The sequence below is a fragment of the Agelaius tricolor genome, unplaced genomic scaffold, assembly GCF_023055355.1.
Source record: "Agelaius tricolor isolate 1412-34295 unplaced genomic scaffold, bAgeTri1.0.p SCAF_45, whole genome shotgun sequence".
Taxonomy (NCBI): Eukaryota; Metazoa; Chordata; class Aves; order Passeriformes; family Icteridae; genus Agelaius; species Agelaius tricolor.
The window spans coordinates 3,247,126-3,267,404 of record NW_027269305.1 but is presented as its reverse complement, the minus strand read 5'-3'; the positions used below and the strand labels follow the sequence as shown (position 1 = coordinate 3,267,404).

The following is a 20,279-nucleotide window of genomic DNA, read 5'->3' as shown; positions in this document are numbered from 1 at the left end:
TCATGTGTCAGTATATTAAAATCTGCAGAAGTGTTGTGTTAATAACCTGTTTGTTGAAAGCATCACTCAGCACATCTGAATGAAGTTAAGCTTCTCTTCTTGATGGTCCTTTTATGTTACAGCTATGTCAATTCTTAATTCAGCAGGATGTGTGCTCTTTAACTACAGCCTTCAGATGCCATTATCCTCACCCTGATGCATGAAATCAAAGTGTATCCATTTCCTGGAGTGTCTGAGAAGCACCTTAGTGCTCAGCTCAGCTGGATCCTTGGCTGACTGAGTGTCTGCTTTACTTTCAGAATCCATGTGGGTTTGTTTCTTACTAGACCATGCTGCTGAAATCTTTGTAGGTACTAGCTGTGGACAGAAAAAGGCAAGACATTGACAACAATAAATTGTGAGGAGCTGTTGTGTCCCTCGAAGGCAGAGAGGCATAGACAGAGGGCGGGGCAATCACCAGCCATATGAAAGGCAAATGCTAGATTCCACACCTGGAATGGGGCAGCTCTGGATATACACACACACTGGGGAACAAGACAATGGAGAGCAGCCCTGCAGAAAGGGACCTGGGGCTTGTGATGGATGCAGATTGAACATGGGTTTCAGTGTAGCCAGGTGGGCCAGCTGTGTCTTGGGGCACATCATTTACTGTGTTGCCATCTGGTCAAGGGAAGGGATTGTTTCTTCTGTGTCATTCCAAAATCTTCCCTTGCCAAGTCAAGAGCTCACCCAGCTTCTTGCCTTGTGTCAGGCAGCCATGTCTGTCAATTTAAGCTTAGTTTAAAATCAGCAGGCTTTGTTGCTGAGGAAAGCTCAGGTTCACTCTTAACTGGTAGGTTATTTCCTTCACTAGTGGAAAAATGTCCACATTTAGCATGATTGGTGTGGTATAAATACAGGGTGTAAATCCTGTTAAACCATGGATTTGGCAACTTCATGCTACAGCCCTGTGTTTATGCCTGCTGGAAAGTCTAGGCATCAGGGAAAGAGACCTCTGAGCCCTATTTCATGTACTGTGTCCCAAGAAATGCCCAGTGTTTATTCCAGTATTCTGCTGTCATTCTTGATCATTCTTAACTCACATGATGAAGCGGGAGGAGAGTTTTCTCGGTTGTGAGAATGGACCTCAATTGTTGTATGTGGCTTCAGGAGAGATTTCACATCTGACACCACAATGTCTCCTTTATGTCCTTGCCAGAAGGACAGGATCAAGTGGGAACCCTATTTGCTTTTGAGGATGCATAGAGTTTTAAAGTGTACTGATCATCTAGTGATACAAGGGAGCATGTGACCTCTTCCTGTTGGAGGTGTGAACTAATCACAGACTGCTTTCAGCAACATCTGAGCTGAAGGGGGTAGGAAGTTTGTGTGCCAAAGCTCTTGAGCTCCCTTTTCTGGGCAGAAGCTGGTGCATGTGTTCTCTGCATGTGCTGCTGCCTTGTCACAGCTGTTGGCAGTGGCAATCAGGAATGGTTTTTCTGCAGCCCTTGTGAAACAAAGAAACAAAGAAGAACAGGAGTCTCAAAGGGGTAAGAAATCTAAGATCTTGTTGCTATGAACAGTGTTGCTGCATAGTCCTGTTTTATCCTTAAGGAATGTCTCCTCTTGTATCTGTCTGAGGGCTGATGGGCCTCTGCACGTACCAGCCTTTTGACCTGTTATCTCCTGGCCTCAGCCTGCACTAGGTGGCTTGGGAAGCAGCTTAGTCAAACGACAGCTTTGCTACAACAGCAAGGCCAAAGCCCTTCAATATGATTATTGTGATATTTTCCAACTGATTACTACCTGCTGTGGTAAAGGAATTTTGATAATGTGTGAGTCAAATTGCCAGCAGTAATTTATATTAGTAAAAATTATACCAAAGCTGTAACCATATCCAAATGCTGTTTCTAATTGGCTCTACCTTTGCAGAGTAATCTATTCAGTGTCCTAAAATAAAGACATAGGCATAATTAGGTATGTGTATAAAAATATGTTATGTTACCTGGAAGCATCGTCTTTAAAGCTGACAGAGAAAAGGCGAATTTTTGCAGTTGCTTCCAAAATTGTGAACACAAGATTCTATCAGTGCCGCAAGGCTATAAAGACAAACTAGTGAGAGTCGACTGGTGATCAGGACTACCTGGATTTGGCACCAGTGTCAGCTTTAGGGCAGTTCTTGTATAGGATCTTATAAAAGACTATTGTGGCTGCTCCTGTTTGATAGCAGAGCTAGAGATGTTGTTTCATTCTATATAAGACAGCAATTAAACCGACTAGTTTGGCAAATAATTTATAAATGTATGGGCAAAATTGGCCACTGATGTCTTGTATTACAATACAGATCAAATTTGTGTTTATTATGCATTGCCAGTGTCTTGCTCTGGTATCCTGCTTCTGAGGTTTGGTTATTCTGTATACAATACACATTTCAGTAAGCTTACTTTACATTCAGTTGATCTGGCCTTTCCCAAGCCTAATCAGCATATTATTTGCAGAAAGTATCTTCTGCTGCTTTTGCAGTAAATTTGCAGTTGTCTCTAGCATTTGTATAAAGCAGCAATCTAGTTGTCGTTGATTCTTCAGATCTGAATGAATGCACAGAATGAATCAAGTGTCCTATATTAATCTAATACTGGGCTCTTGAGGCTTGTTTGAAGGGATGTGCACCACCATCCTTTCTTCTTCAGTGGCAGCACAGAAAATCAATTTGGTCTGGTACCCCCTCACATGCTGCAACTCCTGAATCTCCTGCTGCCTGACAAAAAAAAAAAAAATTCATAGGTTAGCTCAGGCTAATGCTGTGCCATAGCATATATTTTAAAATTTTTGAAGGGCTAAGGCTAATTGGAATTGCTCTCTAATTGATAACTAATCTAACTGCATGTGCACTGTGGCACCTGCCAGGTGAGCTCTACCTGCTCTGCATGGGATGTTCAGGTGTGCTGTTCATGATACTGGACTTCTTGTAGGACAATATGAAGGGATGTCACTCCCAGGCACTGCCAGCAAAGTGTCTGAACAAGAACTGATCACCTTCACATTAGATTTTCCCTGCAATTCTGCATATGATCCCAGACATGTCAACGCTCTGAGGAATTGCCTAGTGGTGCCTGTTACTTTCTACCTTCCCTGTAAAAGAGAAGGGCTGGAAAAATATTTTCTGTTCATTGCACATGTCTTGCTGCTGTGATTTATAGCAGCTGACTCCATGCAAGTGTTCACACATCCCTATAAGGCATGGGATAAAGAATTGTGAGGGTAAAAGTGAAAAAAAACTCATGGATTGAGATAAGCACAATAAAAAGGTAAAGCCAAAGCTGCATGCACAAGCAAGGCAAAATGAGGAATTTATTCACCACCTCCCCTGGGCAGGAAGGTGTTCCTGCCATCTCCAACCAAGCCAAGCCTCTAAATGGTCTGTTTAAGGCAGTTGTGTATCCATGGTTTTCCTTTGTGATGCTTGACAGAACACAAGAAAATTCTGAAATCAGAGCCTGCCTCAGCTGCTATCCATGTTGGTTTTCTGCTTGCATCTGTCTCTCTCTCTAAAGTTTCTGCATCTACCACTTGTAGCTGATGTAGCTGCATATCCTCAGGATGACTATGACTCTAATCTGCTGGGACTTTCCTCTGATAGAAATCTCAATGATTATTTAGTTGAATTATTTGTTGAGAGATTATTTGCTGTCCACAAGTTAAACCAAGAACAACTCTGGGTTGTCTGAGATGCACTTTAAAAGATGTTCTCAGAGTTTTTACTGTAAGTGAATCTAAAGAGAAGGGAGAGTTTGCTTAGAAAATGAGCTGGATATACAAGTTTTTGTGCCCACTCCAAATATTTGTTATTTGTATATGTGATGAAAACAGGAAAAACTAAAATCGATGTGTGTCAAAAGTGATGGAAATAATAGTTATGTTACTAGGAAAATGCATCTGTTGTAAAATATGAGAATAATTAGAAGCTACAAAGAAGAAAAGAGCATTTTAAACTTGATATTCTATTTCAAAGAAAAAGTATGATATTGAGTATCTTTGTTTTTTAGGATTGTTTAAAAACAGACCACAAAATAATACCTTAGGGCCCTTCCAGGGCATGTGTTATTAACTGGGTATACTTAGAGACTTAGTCATGATAGCAAGGCACAGTTGCTTCCTACTGGTATTATTGAAACTCATTGTGGTCACATCCCTGGGATTTGTAATTTTTGCTTATAAGGAAGGTTTTGTGTGAGAAGATTTCTCACTGGCAGGCACATTAATTTAACTAAATCTCCTTTGTTCATAGATAATTTCTTACTTTCAAATGTTATGCAAAAATGACATAATTGGTTTTTGTGTAGCATTTGACTGTAGTGAGTCATTTAGGCAAAGAAATATGCATCACTGAAAAAGAACTGTGGTGGTAAAATAAGGGCTTTAGCCTGCATGTGGTGTAAGCCCTATGAGAGAAATCTTGATAGGGCTTTCATAGAAAGCAAGCCATTGCAATTTCATCTTCATTAATGCATTTCTAGCTTAAAAGGAGCTTAAACTCTAAGGCTCACTAACAATTTACTTGGAAACAGCTTCTGCATGTGGCTTTTTTCAATCTGGTGTGGGTTATCTGCAAGCCTCCTCCCCTATATCTCACTACTAGTGGTAATCCCATTAGATGATTATAACTGGTATCCTCAACAGACAGATTTAGTTAAAATTGAAAAAAAGAACTTCAAGTGTATTTAATCAACTGTGTGGTCATTTTATTAGTGGAGACTCATGTACCAAATAACTTTGCCTTAAGTGCAGTGCATTTATGGGGCTGAATAGCTGTTATGTTCCCAGGAGTGGGCAATCCTTAAGCTTGCATGAAATCACACCAGTTTCTCAGAAGCACGTAGAATTGGCCTTTAGAAGAGATTTTTTTTTAATTTTCATACAGCTTTCATACAACATAATTTTTTTTTTTTTTTGCTAACAATAGTTATCTTTGGCTGGTGATGTGCAATTATATACAATTTAGTTAGAAAGTACAGATGCAGTGAAACATTATACAATGGAATCTGAAGCATGGAGAAAGCTGCCACTGAAAAAATGCTGGTTTGTCACATTTTGCCTTTAGTGTACTACCTAAATAAGGTTTAATTTAACATGGTTTCCTGAAGGGCCACTAAGTGTGTGATATAAAATCTGAGTCTTTTCCTTGATCTTCCTCAGCTGAGTGTTGCCACATCTACCCCGAGGTGAGATGGGCAAGATGTCAGACAGAGACCAAGAAATGAACAGTGGGGCAGCAAAATTTCAGGAAAGTAATCCAGGGGTTTAATTTTCTGATGAAAATCTATGAGATATGTCCTGTGTGAAGTTGAAATCCATGCCCCATCTTGCACTTTGCAGTCATTTCCTTGTTTCTTCCCAAGGGCTTTCTGCTGCCCATGATTTGTTTTGCAGAGAAGGGGAGGAAAACTGTAGTAATCAGCTGGAAAATGAAAATGTGTTGTCATCCTTCAGCACCCTGCTCTGTCAAAACATGGCAAAGTACAGGTAGGACACCCCTGCTGAGGTGCTCCAGGTATTCCTTTCTAAGCTGGTATCAGGGTGGGTGGGAGGACCTGCAAAATACAGAAAAGTAAAAAATGTAGATTTAATTCCTCATAGGCTTCCTCTGAGTGGTCATCATCAGAGCAAACTAATCACAGTAAGAAAACAGCAACAGATTCTTACAGCTTCTCTTTGTACTTGCTGCTTCTGCACTTAGGGATGAGGTGTACCCTACTGCCAGCCCAGGGTCCCCTGGACTGTCCCCACAGCAAATTTGAAGTCCCAAGTAAGATTCTGCTTTGGTTTATGAATGCTGGTGCATTGCACTGAGTTCAGGTTCTTGGTATTCTTCTGTACTGATTCCTGTTTTGCTTGTTACAAGCTTCCAAGGGCTTCTGAGGTACCACTGTGTTGCTGACTGATGCACTGACAATACAAGCTTTAATCCACACTGCTTCTTTAGCCTTATACTTGATGATGGAAGATCCAAAGAAACAGTTGAACCAGGCAGAAAGACCCATCAAAGCCAAATAATTCAGCTAGCATGTTTTGTAACCAGTGTGTTTCTCAGAAGCAATAAGATTATGAGGATCAGCTGGTGTACTTTGTGTTTGGTGAAAAGAAGCTTATTTAAATTAAGAGAGCCAGGAAATCTGTGTCTCAGTCCAGAAGGAAGATGGGTTCCACAGAAGACCTTGACTATCCTCAAATCATCATGCAATACAGCAATGGATTTTTAATCTCAAAGGTAAGAAATATAACTCTTAGAGTATGCAGAAAGAAATATTCAAGGATTTCTCTTTAGTCCTAAATGTAAGTCTTTGGAAGAGGTGAAAGCACTGCTATAATGACTGCTTTTGCAAAGATATTTTTAAGGCACAAAGGCAAAACTAGTAATTTCAGTCTTCTTATTGTTTGCTGATGTTATTTGCCTAAGCCCGTGGGCATAAAATTATAATATCTAGTGCAGTGGATGGTTTTTTTCCTCAATTACTACTTAACTTTCCTATTGTCCCTTGCTGATCCTCTGGCCAACATGGTAACAGAAGGAATGTTCTTTGTGTTGTGCAAATACTGCTGCACCTTAGGCTCCTGAAAGGCAGAGCTGATAATAAATAGAGGAAAAATAGATAATGAAAAATCACTTTGTGAGAAAAAGAGGTGCCCAGTGCTTTCCAAATTAATACTGTTAGTACTATGTTTTAGAGAAACAACTTCAACTTTGGCCATGTTAAACCATGGTCTTACTCAGGGTAAAAGGAGCTTCATTGTACAGGAATCATTGTAGCTCAAATCATTGTAGATACAGGCAGTCAGTTAAATTAATGTCTTTGTTACTGTTTCAGGAGTGTTTATATGACCAGAGTAATAGGCTCATACTTGAAAGATTGACTGTATATAGCTAAAGAAAGATGGTTGGTTCTTTTTTTTAATGTATGGTTAGCTGTGTTTGTCCGAAGGTTGATGAATGTTGCTGGAGAAATTCAACAACTCTAGGGAAAGACTGGGCAGTTCTGTTAGTTAAATGCAGCAGTTCTTCTGCATGAGAGGAACCTCCCTGCTTCTGGAAGATCACTGTAGTCCTTCACATCAGTCCCTGAAAACAAGGTCCTAGTTTGGGATATTCCCCCTATTGCAAGCCATGAGAGACTCTCCAGGGTTCACTGAAGCAGGCGCTAATCCTTAGTTAAAGAACAGAAACATAAACAGACAACAAGCACCCCCCACCCAGACTTGCCTTTGTTCTTTCTAGGATATTGTGAGAATGTGTTTCTAAGCTAAGGAAGAGGCAGGGACATTTACACACAAAATCTGATCTCTAAATGTGGACTTTTGGAAGCCAAAAAGTATTGGCTGGCTTCACTGGAAAAGGAAAAAGAATAAGACTAATGAGTGCATTACATGCATAGTGTGTTATATCAGTGCTCAGATAAGCTGCAATTTAATAATTGGACTTGTTTATATGAAATATAAGTTTATCTGAAATAAATATCATTAAATTTATACTTTCCCTAGTTAAGCAGCTTGTGAAATGCAGTAGGCTTTGTGCGTTCACCTAATCCCTCACTGCCATCTTTCCCTGCTCCCAGGTTATGTTCACTGCCTGTGAGTTGGGGGTGTTTGATCTTCTTCTGGAGTCAGGAAAGCCTCTGTCTTCAGATGCCATTGCTGCAGGTCTGGGTGCCAGCACCATGGGGATGAGAAGATTGCTGGATGCCTGTGTGGGATTGAAGCTCTTGGCAGTAGAGATGACACAAGAAGGAGGTAATAAAAGCAGAGGAATGGAAATAAATTGTAAGATTGAAACCTCTGATGGTTTTGAAAGTGAGGTAAGATGTGTGGGCAAAAGTGATACCAAATGTTAAGTCAGTTAATGTAGCTGGAAGAAGGATAGAATCACTCTTGGGATTAACTCTTCAGCTGAAAGAGGAGGCAAATGTCAGCATGATCACAAGTATAAAATGAAACACAGGCACAGGGCTCTATATCCATAAATGTCTTTGTGCAAGAGCCTCATGTGACTTTGGAAAAGATATTTAGGATAGCTCCACAAGCTCTATGGAACTTGTCTCAAGAACTCTCTGGGGTATGGACAGGATTTTAAACTTAAAACAAAATGCCAGGGTGGATGGTAACAGCATGATTTAAAAGAGGTTTTGTTTTTCATAGGGTTTTTACCATTATGTGAACTATTTTGTTAGGTTGTTGATCAGAACTGAGAGGTGATAAAAGTTTTTCCTTATGTCAGAAACATGGAATCCACTTGGAAAGAAAGGATCTCTAGCCATCCAACAGCTGGTCAGGACCTGCTAATATTTCACAGGTTGTGTCCCCTGCTCTGCCTTGTGTTGGCATGCTCTGCTGTAGGGATTATAGTTGTTGCCCAATGAGTCTAGGGAGAGCAGAATCTATCTTTTATATTCCTTTGGTATGCAAGTCCTTTGGGTGAGTGATGCCACTGCAGATGCATTGGAGGGAGTGGGAGGGATTTCTGGGAGTCCTTTAGGCATTCTTCTGTTTGCAGAAGGTCCTGTCCTAGTGACCTGAGGGAGGGTAGGTGTGGCTGGCCTGCTGTTTTGGGGACTTTCCCTCCACTTGCTGACCTTGTTGATCAGGAAAAAGACTTGTCTGCAAAGAGTTTTCACTTAAATAGAGCACACTGAAAGCTTTCTCTAAGAGCAGAAACCTATATGTAAATTACAACACTTTTTTAAAGGCTTTTTTTTGCTCTTCTTGAAAGAAATGTTTGGTGCTGGAGTTAAGCACAGGGAGATGGTATTTATGTAGACAGAATGGGGCAACACAGATTTCAGCAGCCCTCACCCACTGCTCATTGCAGTGGAAGGCTTTGGTTGTAGAAGTAATGTGGCTCTATCTTTGGCTGCATAGACATCTTCTGGTGATAAACACCAAGCTGTATAACAGACTTGGCAAGGTGATATATCATATATGTTAGTAAATACATTTATTTTACCCTTTAGCCCTCTACAGAAACACAGAAATTTCCAATGTCTACCTTACAAAATCAAGTCCAAAATCTCAGTATCACATCATGATGTATTATTCCAACACAGTCTACTTGTGCTGGCAGTACCTGGCTGATGCTGTGAGGTAAGGAGGAGTGCTGTGTGCTGTCTGGTGCTTTGCAGCATCTGTGTTACTGCTCTGAGTGGTGTGTTTCTGGAGAAGAGCTCAGTAAAGATGTTCACTCATTCTCAGAAATTAAAAGCAACAGATAATTCAGCTGTTAACATGGCCATATGTGTGCCATTTCCCCTCCCCCCCTTGTTTTCCATTTGTGTATGTTCTTGTTTTCCTTTTCCCCGTCATTGTAGAGATGATCCAGAAATCAGATTTCTTTATGTGTCACCTTCAGTAAAGCAGTTTATCATTACATGGATCTTACTGGATGTGGCATCAACAAAGTAAATAATGAGTAGTGGTGGCTAAATGTCCTTCTGTTTCAAAAGTTTATAGGGGCAGTTTAATAGGGGTCTGGAGTCTCACTTGTTCCAGTCCATGCAACTGATGACCAAACATGGTGTAGATGATGGTGATTGTATCAGTCTTGTATCTTTACCTCAGGTGTGCTCCCTTAAATGATAGAATCCTGGAATGGTTTGGGTTGGAAGAGGCTCTAAAGTTCATCATCTAGTTCCTACCTTCCTACCATGGATGCCACTCACTAGATCAGATTGCTCAAAGTGCCATCCCACCCTGACCTTGAAAGGACCCAGTCATTCTTGAGAGAGGTTGAGAAATATATTAGCACTCTCATAGGCTTTTTCAATTGCTCTTTTAGAGAAGGAAGAAACCAATATGAAAGAGCTTTTGGTGTTTCATCTAAAGACCCATTTGGAGCAATGTACAGGTAATCATTTGAATATTTATAGAAATTTTATTCTTCTTGTTGTGGATAAAACTAATGTTTTTAATTATGACTCAGAACAATTAAATATGATGAGGTGACAATTCCTCTCATCAATGTCATTCCTCATGCAATGTTTTTACTTCTCAACAATATCAATTACTGGGACACTATCTGATATTTTGAATAGAAGTATATAATTTCCTAACCTGAAAAAATCACAGATCTCTGACAGAGGCAATAGTAGTTGAAGAAAAAAAAGTCCCTTGGAAATTCTTAGAATGAGCAGCATAATACACTGTTGGATTTCACTAGTCTTAATTCCCTATTTAAATGCATGAATTCATAGCTGTACACTCCTGATACAGTAATATTCAAGGTAGGTTTATATGCAAAGAGGACATATTCTGTGTCAATAAAACCAGAGATTTTTGTTTAGGCTAAAACATGTAGCAGCAGTTATATTATAGGGATCTCTGAGGATGTGGTAAGGAACCCTCTCTCTGTGCTGTCTCTGTTTGCCTTGCTAGATCAGATGAAGAAATGCTGAAATTCATGGCTGGCCAGAACTCAGTATGGAGTATATGTGGCAGAGATGTTCTTGCTGCATTTGACCTTTCCCCTTTCAGGCAGATCTATGACCTGGGAGGTGAGTGTCAGAAGATCTTCTTTAACAACACTCTGAACTGCCTTTTATAAGCTCTGCAGAGGAAAACAACTCTTATGTTATATGTTGGGCAAAACAATGGAAAGCAGGACATAGCAATATAAGGAGAATTTTACTGATTTGGTTGGGTTAAAAACAGAAATGTGAGAGGGATGACAGCATTAGAAAGCTGAATGTTTTTCTCTACAGTCTGATTTATGTAAGCAGTCACTCATCCCCTTGTGGATGTGGCAGCTTTAGCATTTTTCATGTCTTGCTTGCGTTCTTGCAGTGCCAGACTCTTTCCTTCTTCCCCTGCAGTCACTGTTGTTGAGGTGCTGCCTACAGCCTCTTATCCTGGAGCACCCTGCTGTCCCAGCACTGCTGAGTGCTGCCAGGATTCATGGGACAAGGCAGGCTCCCTCCTGGCTCCCTCACTCCTTTCCCAGAGCCTGGTTTAGTGACTGTTTTTCATTTTTCACCTTCCAGCACCCGCAGCTGGTCTGGCTAGGAGGGAGTGTAGGAGTAGTAAGGGCAGGAGCTGACCCCACATGCCTGGGTGCTGCAGGCCCCAGACCTTCCTGCAGAACACATGGAGACAGTGACTTCCCCTGCCCTTCCTCTTCTCTCCCAGCAACACATGGGAGGAGGTGTCTCAAGGGGTGCATATGTACATTGCCAGCTTCCATGAGGCCTAATGCACCCTTGCCTATATACTTTCATGGGGGTATCACTGAACAGCTTGGGTTTGTGTCAGTACTGACCTTCTTTTCCTGTCCTCAAAGGAGGTGGAGGAGCTTTGGCCCAAGAGTGTGTTTCTTTGTATCCAAATTCTACCGTCACAATTTATGACCTACCCAAAGTTGTGCAGGTGGCCAAAGAACAGTTTGTTTCCCCCGAGGAGCGTCAGATCACTTTCCATGAAGGTAGGTGGGGACAGTGGTGTGGTGTTGTCACAGCTGTGGCTCCAGAGCCCTGGCTCTGCTTAGAGGTGTCATTCTGGAGGCTCAGGTCTCCAGCTGCCCCTTATGGGCAGCTCTCCAGCTGCCCCTTATGCAGCTCTCAGGCTGCAGCCTCCCCAGCCTGGCTCTGCAGCTGTCCCAGTTGTCCACCAGCAGCTGTCAGAGACACAACTCAGTTAGTTATTCAGCAACATTAACTCCTAAAGAGAACTATTTCATTTCTTGGTACATTAGGAAAAAAAAAAAAAGCATCATGCAATTTTGAAATCTGTTATGCTTTGTTAAAAATTTTCCTAACGCTCCCCTTTTCTCCTGTGCAAACCTCCTGGCAGATGTGAGGGATGCCAGGTCTGCTCTGAACAAGTGTTTTTCCTTCTCTGGTCACAACTGATTGATCTTCAAGTCCTAAGATATTTTAAAGCATGAAAGTGGGTGAGCTAGCTCCTATTCCTCTTGTCCAGGCTACTGATCCTGCATAGTCTTTGTACTATGTATGAAGAAAATGAGTATAGGGAGATCTCATTTTTAATGTTTACAAAAGTCTTCAAAGTGCTGGAAGTGCTTAAAATTGCTCAAAGCTGAGAGAGAGAAAAGGAGCCTTGAGGAGGGAAGGGAGTGTATAAAAACAAAGATGCAACAAAATGGGAGAAGAAATGACAAAGTAAAATGCTGAGAAAAAAAATTCTGAATGCAGAACAGCAGGCGCTAAACAAAAGGAATAGCAAAGCTAGTGCTAGGAGGTGAGAGATGGGTACTTTTACCTATGGATTTATGAAGTTACTCTGTGATTACCAAAGTTTTCTCTTTGAAAACTTTCTTAGAGAAGGCAATATTCTTTCCTTCTTTCTCATGACAGGAACTGTGTGAACCTATGTCCTTAGTGCAGTATGAATTTGAATTTCTGTCATTGGGGAAAACCTAAACTGAAATGCTTTCCTGTACATCAGTCTGTTTCAGGATTAGTTATTGCCTTTACAGGTTTGAGACCTTCTTGAGACTGATCAAGAGCAAAATTCCTTATGCAGTGCAACAGAGGACTTTCACCTGTTACCTCCATTGCTGTCTGATATGTCTGAAGGACATTGCAAGCCTGGAATTGAACAGAACTGAAAATATTTGCATAACTCAGCTCTCAGTGTTGTGGGAATTTGTATAATACATGTATTCTTGCTTTACAGGAGACTTCTTTAATGATTCAATACCTGAAGCTGAACTGTATATTTTATCCAAGATACTGCATGATTGGGATGATGACAAATGCAAACAACTGCTGGCAAAAGTCTACAAAGCTTGCAAACCTGGTAGGTGTGAACTCTTGAAGAGCAAAGAGACTTACTATTGTTTAGATAGGTGTATGCATCACAGCAAAAAATCCCATTAAGCATCACAATGAAGCCTCAGAATTTCAAAAGCACTGCTACAAAACAAAATCAGTAAGTTCCTGTAAATTTTTAGCTGGGGAAAATGGGAAATTTCCATCCCAGCCACAGCACCTCCTTCAGTTCTGGGATGTCAGTACCAACATAGCTGAGCAAAGATATCCTCTGATGCTTTGGCTTTTTCATTGTCTTCTGTGATGCTAAAATGTGACATAATGTAGAGACTGCTTCTTCCTGAAAGTCACATTAGGATCTGTCCTAGTAACAGCTCAAAAATAGCTCACCTCTTCATTTCTCAGGGTGTGTTTTCTTTCTCTTCTCTCCACCAGGTGGTGGAGTGCTGCTGGTTGAATCCCTTCTGAATGAAGATAAAAGTGGGCCTGTAGAAACCCAACTGTATTCCATGAATATGTTGGTCCAGACAGAAGGGAAAGAGAGAACAGCAGCAGAGTACAGCAAGCTCCTGGAGGCAGCTGGCTTTGGAGTGATTCAAGTAAAGAGGACTGGAAAACTCTATGATGCTGTTTTAGGAAGGAAATAGTAGTACATGTTTTATGTATGTAACAAAACAGAAGAGGTTGAGAAATGTGCTATTCTCTTCTTAGTGGGCAATGATCAGCTTAGCTTCTAGTTAAGGCTGCCAACCTTTTTTGTAATACATTGTCAAAAGACTCACTAATAACAGATCTTAGCATGCATGCATTACAAATTTGGAAGCCGGGTTTGGCTTGCCTTTGGATCTGGGAGGAAAAGAAAGAAATCAGCACCTGTTCCACAAGAAACAATCCACAAAAGAAATGTGCAGTGTGTCTGCTTCAGCTTGTATCAGTCTCTCTTTTTTTTAACACTGTATCAGACAAAAGCAGAGCTGAATTTGTACTTGAGTTCCTGCAAAACAAAACTAATCCCTGTACTGAGCTTTTGTGCCTGCATTTTTATTCCTGAAATATTCATACAATAAAACCAGAACAAATTATGTCTCCTTTATGGTCTTTTCGGAGTTCCAGGAGAAATCGTGTCTGAGCCTTGGGGAGTTTGCATGAAAAAATACATTAATTTTTTATTTCCTTTGGACTTTGATTTAAATTATGAAAAAGTGTTGTACTTTAGTGACTGGTTGAAGCCCAGGGATTCTTATTACAAGACAGGTAGGAAGATGATGCTGTGAAGTCATTTTGTTATGTACTTGGGTTGTCCTTACTTCATGCCTCCTGCCATTTCTTTAAATCATTTGATCAAACACAGTCTGCCATTACCCATGCAGTTCCTGGAAGCAGAATAATACATTACTGAAGTGAGAAACATTTGGAGAAGGCACTAAAAATCACTCTGCAGTTTTTTCTGGAACAGTAATTGCATTTGCCCATTAAGCTGGATACTAGAGGAGCTTGATATAGTTCACTCAGTACCCATCTACAGGAGCCTCTCACTCGTGACTGTAGGAGAAGGACAGGGAGAAAGTAGCCTCAGTACACACAGGAGACACAAGGCTTTAATATACCAATTACAGAGACATGGTAGGACAGCTTGCATGATTGGAATCTTGGGTTTTAGGGAGTTGTTGTTTGGTTGGTTTTTTTTTTTTCTAAATGACAAACACTGTGAAGAGAGCCTGAAATAAGTGCTTTGCTACACGCAGGCAAATTAAAGCCCTGTTTGATCTACAGTTTCCGTGTTCCAACAGACATTTCTGATGACACCTTGCTATATATATAAGGTCCCTTGTCCTTGATTTTGCTTGTTCTTGGATATGTTAACTTTCAAAAAGCTTGTGCCAGAAGAAAGGAAGGAAGGTGGAGGTTTCCAAGTTCCCCATGTTTGGGGTAATAAAAGCTGTTCTCAAGTTCATGCCCTTTCATGGTGCTGCAGTGAGAGGTTTTCTGTTTGAAGCAGATGGCTCTGCCAATAGAGTTCTTTCCCCCTCCCACAGAGTTTTTTGGCATATAGACTGAGATACATTTTCTAGCTCCAGTATGGCTTAGGAGTAATGAATGAAAGCTGGCCACAGCTGGAGGGAATCAGCCCAGAGCAGAAGAATGCCCGGGGTAGGAAACAGCAGGAAACACTGAGACTGGCTGTGCTTGACTTGGCTGAGTGAAGTCAGCTGCTCCCCAGGCTGCTCTGAAAGGACAGAAACTTCCAGCAAAGCCTTGGCCTGATAGCCTGGGAGTTAAGGAAACAGCAGAGGGCAGGAAAAGCCAGGAAATTTACCATTTTAATGTGCTAACTGGAAGCTGGTGGCTGCTGCTTTTCAGAACTTGCTGATAGTTGTGGGTCATTGAAGAAGCACAGCCTTGAGCACCAGGAAAATGCTGCTTCAAATATAACAAAAGAAACAGTAACTAAGCAAGAAAAAAAGCAGGAGAGGTACAGAGCAAGGAACCCCTGCTTAGAAAGACAAACAGCCCCACTGCAGCAGGATCAGGCACAGGCTGGGGGCTGAATGCTGCCTAGAAACATCTTGCCAAAGGAGACCTCCAATGGAGGGCAGAAGGGTGGGAAATTGTCCCACAGAATCTGTGGCTGTAGAACCACCGTGGGATAGTGGGACCCACACTCCAGGTTCCCTGCTGGCTCCAAGGTTCAGCTCCCCCTTCTTTCACTGACCTGCTCTAGAGAGCCCTTGAGGCACCGGGGACCTGTCCACAGGCTCTCCTGAGCTCTGTGTGCTTCTATAAGTGTGTGGGTTTTCTCCCAAAATTCTCCACATTGTTCTCCCTTCTAATGCTTTAGCCCTTCAAAAAAGCCTTATTGCTGACTAGCTTAGTGTAGCTTCAACACTTTGAATGAAGCAACATTTTGAACAAATGAAACATTTTGAGCGAAGCTCTCTCAGGGTTATGGAGAATGCTCTACACTGAAGGCAGGGATGCTTTCTGGAGCTCAGTAAGGAAGGCCTGCAACAAATGGCTTGATAAAACAATTGTGTTAATGAGAAAGAAGAGGCAGATAGATAGCAAGTAAATCCTGATGTTTCTTCAGATGCCAGGCACATCTGTCCATGCTCCATCCAGCACAGCATGGAGCTCTGTTGGATTTTCCCACAGTACGTTGTACAGATGCTGTCCATGGAAGGAAATGCCTCATTTTGGGTCATTTGGGTTATAAAAAATTTTCTTACAAGAAAGAGGCTGTTCTCACAAGAACTTGTTGCTGCATTGTTAAAGGCAAGGCTGTGATGGTGATGTGGGCGTGGAAGCTGCCTGAGCCCCCCTGGGCTGAGGGATATTTGTGGCACAGGACAGGCCTGAGGCCACCCTGGGCACACAGCATGGCCACTGCCATGGGCAGCACTGACTCCTGGATGCACAAAAAGCTCCTGCTCAGGATCAATGCATTCCATTCCTTGGTCCACCTGCAGCTTACCTTTCCCAAATATTTTATGGATTACAGATTACCTTAATAACACATGAGTTTCTCAGATCCTCAGAGCAGGCGTGGCCTGTCCAAGACCCTGACTCCCTGAGCACAATGTCTTCTGAAAGGCTACTGGAAGAGTGGCCTTTTCAGAACTGGGAGTTCTCACACCATGCAGCTTCTGAAAGGGTGCAGTATACATGTCCAGGCTTGCTAAAAGCAATTTAATTGTTACAGGGTGAAACAGATCCCTTTAAATAGGAAATAGATCATTATGTTACATATTGGTGCAATCAGGCTGTAAGGGGCTGACTTAAAATGCATACAATTTATTGAGTTTTTTTCCAACATCTCAGTATGAGGCTTGAGAATGACTTAAGACTCATGCTGTCAGAAGGATATGTATCAAGTCTTTGTTCAGTGCTGTGTCTTGTATCTTTAAAACAGGTAAAGCTTTGTTAAAATGCAATACAGTCTTAAACCCATAAACCTTCTCTGTGATGAATGAAGCAGTGCCTGTGTTATGCCTTGCTGGTTTCTTCATTTATAGTACAAAAGGAAGACTGCAGTTCCAGGCTGTGATAGGAATGTTAAGGATGCTATGGCTTGACAAAACTGTTCACCTCTCAATGCTTATTAAAAACATGGAAAAATTAAAAATGGTGTCTTGTTAAATGCAAGCTTCACAGATTCTGGGCCATGTTATCCAGAATGAGGAGTTGTACATTTTTCTGGAGTTTGGAATTTGCTCTGACTTTTGTATGTTTAGGCCTAGTATTTTGGTAACACAGGAGACCCTGTAGTATTAGAAGCTGGGAAACAGATACTGTTTCTGATCTGTATATATTATGACATTTTGAATGTTAAGAATATTAAGAAATCTATAATGTGAGGGTACCTGAGTTTTGAGACAGATTGTTAAGGGCTCTTCAGCCTCACAGAGAAAGGCAAGAGACAAAAGCAGTAATTAACCGCATCTAGGTACAGAAGCTAGCAAACAGGCAATGAGAAGCACAGTGACAAATATTAGAATTCCCTGTCTCCTTAGTGGATGGGACACTGGAGGATTACCACAAAGCCATGAAGAAGTTCAGCCAAATATTTTTAGCTGAGAAGAAGGGCAGAAACAAAATGATCAAAGGGCTTATCAGAGTGAAAACATCATGGGAAGTTAAAGTGGGCTTGTGGTAATTACTGTGGGACTTGTGGGAAACTTAGAGTGTTTAGAGAAAGGGCCAAAGGCAGGAAATGGAGGAATCAAGGTGGGTAGGGGAGGAACCAGCCTGGTGAAATAGAGAAAAGGTAATGAGAAAAGGTAATGAAAAATGTACTGATCATGTTTTGCAAGCTGCTGTTCCCCACACCTGTCTGGCTGAGCTGCATGCCAGATCAATTAAGGTTTTCTTCATTACATTCTATCCCTTGCTATCTTGTTTCTTTTTGTGAAGCCTTCCCACACCAAAAGCCAGTTCAGTGGAGAATCTATGCTTTTGAAAAAGCCTAAAGTAATATTCTGCTTTGGTTTATGAACCCTGGTTCATCATGCTGAGTTCAGGTTCTTGGTATTCTGTACTGATTTCTGTTTTCCTTGTTATAAGCTTTCAAGTGCTTCTGAGGTGCCAGCGTGTTGCTGACTGATGAACTGACAGTACAAGCTTTAATCCACACTGCTTCTTTAGCCTTATACTTGATGATGGAAGGAAAAAGCTGAACCTGATAGAAGAACACATCAAAACACATCATGTTTTGTAACCAGTGTGTTTCTCAGAAGCAATAAGATTATGTGGATCAGGTGCTGTACTTTGTGTCTGGTAGAAAGAAGCTTATTTAAATTAAGAGAGCCAGGAAATCTGTGTCTCAGTCCAAAAAGATGAATTTGAGAGAAGACCTTGACTATTCTCAAATCATTGTGCAATACATCAGTGGATTTTTAGTCCCCAAGGTAAGGAATATAACTCAGTCTTATATAGATGTCTAAGACTGAAATGCTCAGGGACATTCTTCTCTGAGAATAAAATAGTTCATAATAAAGCATCTTAATGTAAACTGACTTTGAACTCGAACAAGCATGGTAGAAGTCTAAAGGAAAAAAAATCCCAGCAAACAACCAAGGCAGATCTGGCCCTCAGGATGGACCTAACATTTATTGAGACCCCACTCACCTTTGGAGGCTTGGTTGAGTAGACCTTGTCTCTGCATGAAGGTTTAAAAACATACTGGTTTAAACATGAGGGCTTGTTGTCTGATTGCTTTAAATGTGGAAGGTTTCTTCTATGGTGGGATTTCTTCCCACTTTTAGTTTTTGAAGTTTGAGAAACAAGGGGCTGACTTCAATTGCCTTTTCCCCCCCCATGCAAAGATTTTTCACCTATTTTCTTCCCTTTCCTCATTTGCCATGCAGATGGCTAAGTTTGATAACATTTGTATATTATGTCCCTTCAGATGGAAGGGACTGTGAAAACAGAGTGTCTTATAATGACTCTCTCCCAGACAGCATATCATTAAGGCAGACAGGGAGCAGTTTCAATTTCCTTAATGTTTGCTGATGCTGTTTTCCTGTGTGTATGTGCATTTGCATAAAATTCCTCTATTCAATTTTGGCTTGAATGTTCCTCATTAACAATCTATAGTGATTTCAAAATTCACATTCTTGTCGTGTTTTTGAGAAGTAATCTCAGCCATGTTCTAACTGAAGATAAAAGAGCCTTCCCTCTGATAGATGTTACCAAGTCATTTGCCAATGATGCTAAACTAGGTAGCTTATGTTGCTAAGTTAGGGGGAAGCATTGACTCCCTTGAGGGTAGAGAGGAGTTGCAGAGTTATCTTGACAGATTAGACCACTGCACAATCACCAACCATATGAAATTTTAGAAGGACAAATTCCAGATTCTGCTCTTGGGATGGTGTAATCCTGAAAGTACTTGTAGTACATCCTGCCTGGGGTACTGGGACTTGAGTATAGCTCTGCAGGAAGGGATCTGGGGGTTTTGGTTGATTGTTAGCTCAATAGGAACCACCAGTTTTCTGTGGTGGCCAAAATGGACAACTGCCTCATTGGGTGTATGAAGCACAGTGTAACTGAGCTGTGGAAAGAAGTGGTTGGCCCACTACACTCACAGTAGGTGCAGTCCCACTTTGAGTGCTGTGTGTAGCTTTGGGCTCCACAATATAAGGATATAAAAACAACTGTTTTCCAATTAAACTAATGCTGAATAGAAATGCTGAAATTCATGACTGGCCAGAACTCTGTGGAGTAAATGTGGTAGAGATATTCTTGCTGCATTGTACTTTTCCCTTTCAAGCAGGTCTGTGACTTGGGATGTGACTGACAACAGATCTTCCTTAACAAGCCTCTGAACTGTCTTTCTCAAACTATGAAAAGAAAAAAATAACTCCTGTAATATATGATGGGTCTGACATTGGAAAACAGGACATATGTCAGAATCCTGTAAACTGTAAAGCGAGCATTTTACTGTCTTGTTTGGATTAAAAAGGGGAATGTGAGAGTGATGAGAGCTTTAGGAAGCTCAGTGTTTTTTCTACCATCTCATTTGTGTGAATGGTGGTTTATCCCCTTGTGTACGTGGCAGCTGTGGTTTTTTTTCTCTTTTTGCCTGCTTGATACATTTTTCTGGTGCCAGATTTTCCCTTCTGCCCTTCAGTCAGTGCCATTAGGTTGAGAGACTCTCAGAAGCCTCTTACACTGCTGTCCCAGTGCTGCTGAGCACTGCCAGGACTCAGAGGAGTCATATGGCTCCCTTGTGGGCTCCATCACTGTGCCTGGTTTAGTGGCTCTGTTTTTAATTTCCCATCTTGGAGAGAGGAAGCCAAAGAAGGCTAGGCTGCAGTGACTCCTTTCACATCATAAATACCAAAGTTGTGATTGCCAGTGTTTTGATGCCAGGGGCCACTTAGAGTGTTACCATTAGGCTGGAGGTGACAGAGTTCTCTTTCATCAGCCTTTGTCTCTTTGCTCTTATGAACTCTGTGCCTGCATGTCTGGCTGTGAGGGCTCCATACGTGCCTCTGATGAGGTTCAGCCATCTCCAGGGGGAGAGACCCTGCA

General features: G+C 41.4%; 1 protein-coding gene across 3 annotated transcripts; it reads left to right on the top strand.

The window, feature by feature from the left end:
- Nucleotides 1-109: 109 nt before the first annotated feature.
- On the top strand, nt 110-13,831 carry ASMT (acetylserotonin O-methyltransferase). Of its 3 annotated transcripts, none has more exons than XM_071455175.1 (8): nt 110-1,529; nt 7,590-7,764; nt 8,982-9,111; nt 9,803-9,871; nt 10,399-10,517; nt 11,300-11,440; nt 12,655-12,777; nt 13,185-13,831. In XM_071455175.1, the coding sequence occupies exons 2-8, from the start codon at nt 7,593-7,595 to the stop codon at nt 13,394-13,396; spliced, it is 966 nt and encodes a 321-aa protein (XP_071311276.1). In that variant the 5' UTR covers nt 110-1,529; nt 7,590-7,592; the 3' UTR covers nt 13,397-13,831. The 3 variants fall into 3 exon arrangements, with proteins under 3 accessions (XP_071311276.1, XP_071311275.1, XP_071311277.1); XM_071455174.1 differs by lacking the exon at nt 110-1,529 and adding an exon at nt 1,547-6,247; XM_071455176.1 differs by lacking the exons at nt 110-1,529; nt 11,300-11,440 and adding an exon at nt 1,547-6,247.
- Nucleotides 13,832-20,279: the final 6,448 nt, after the last annotated feature.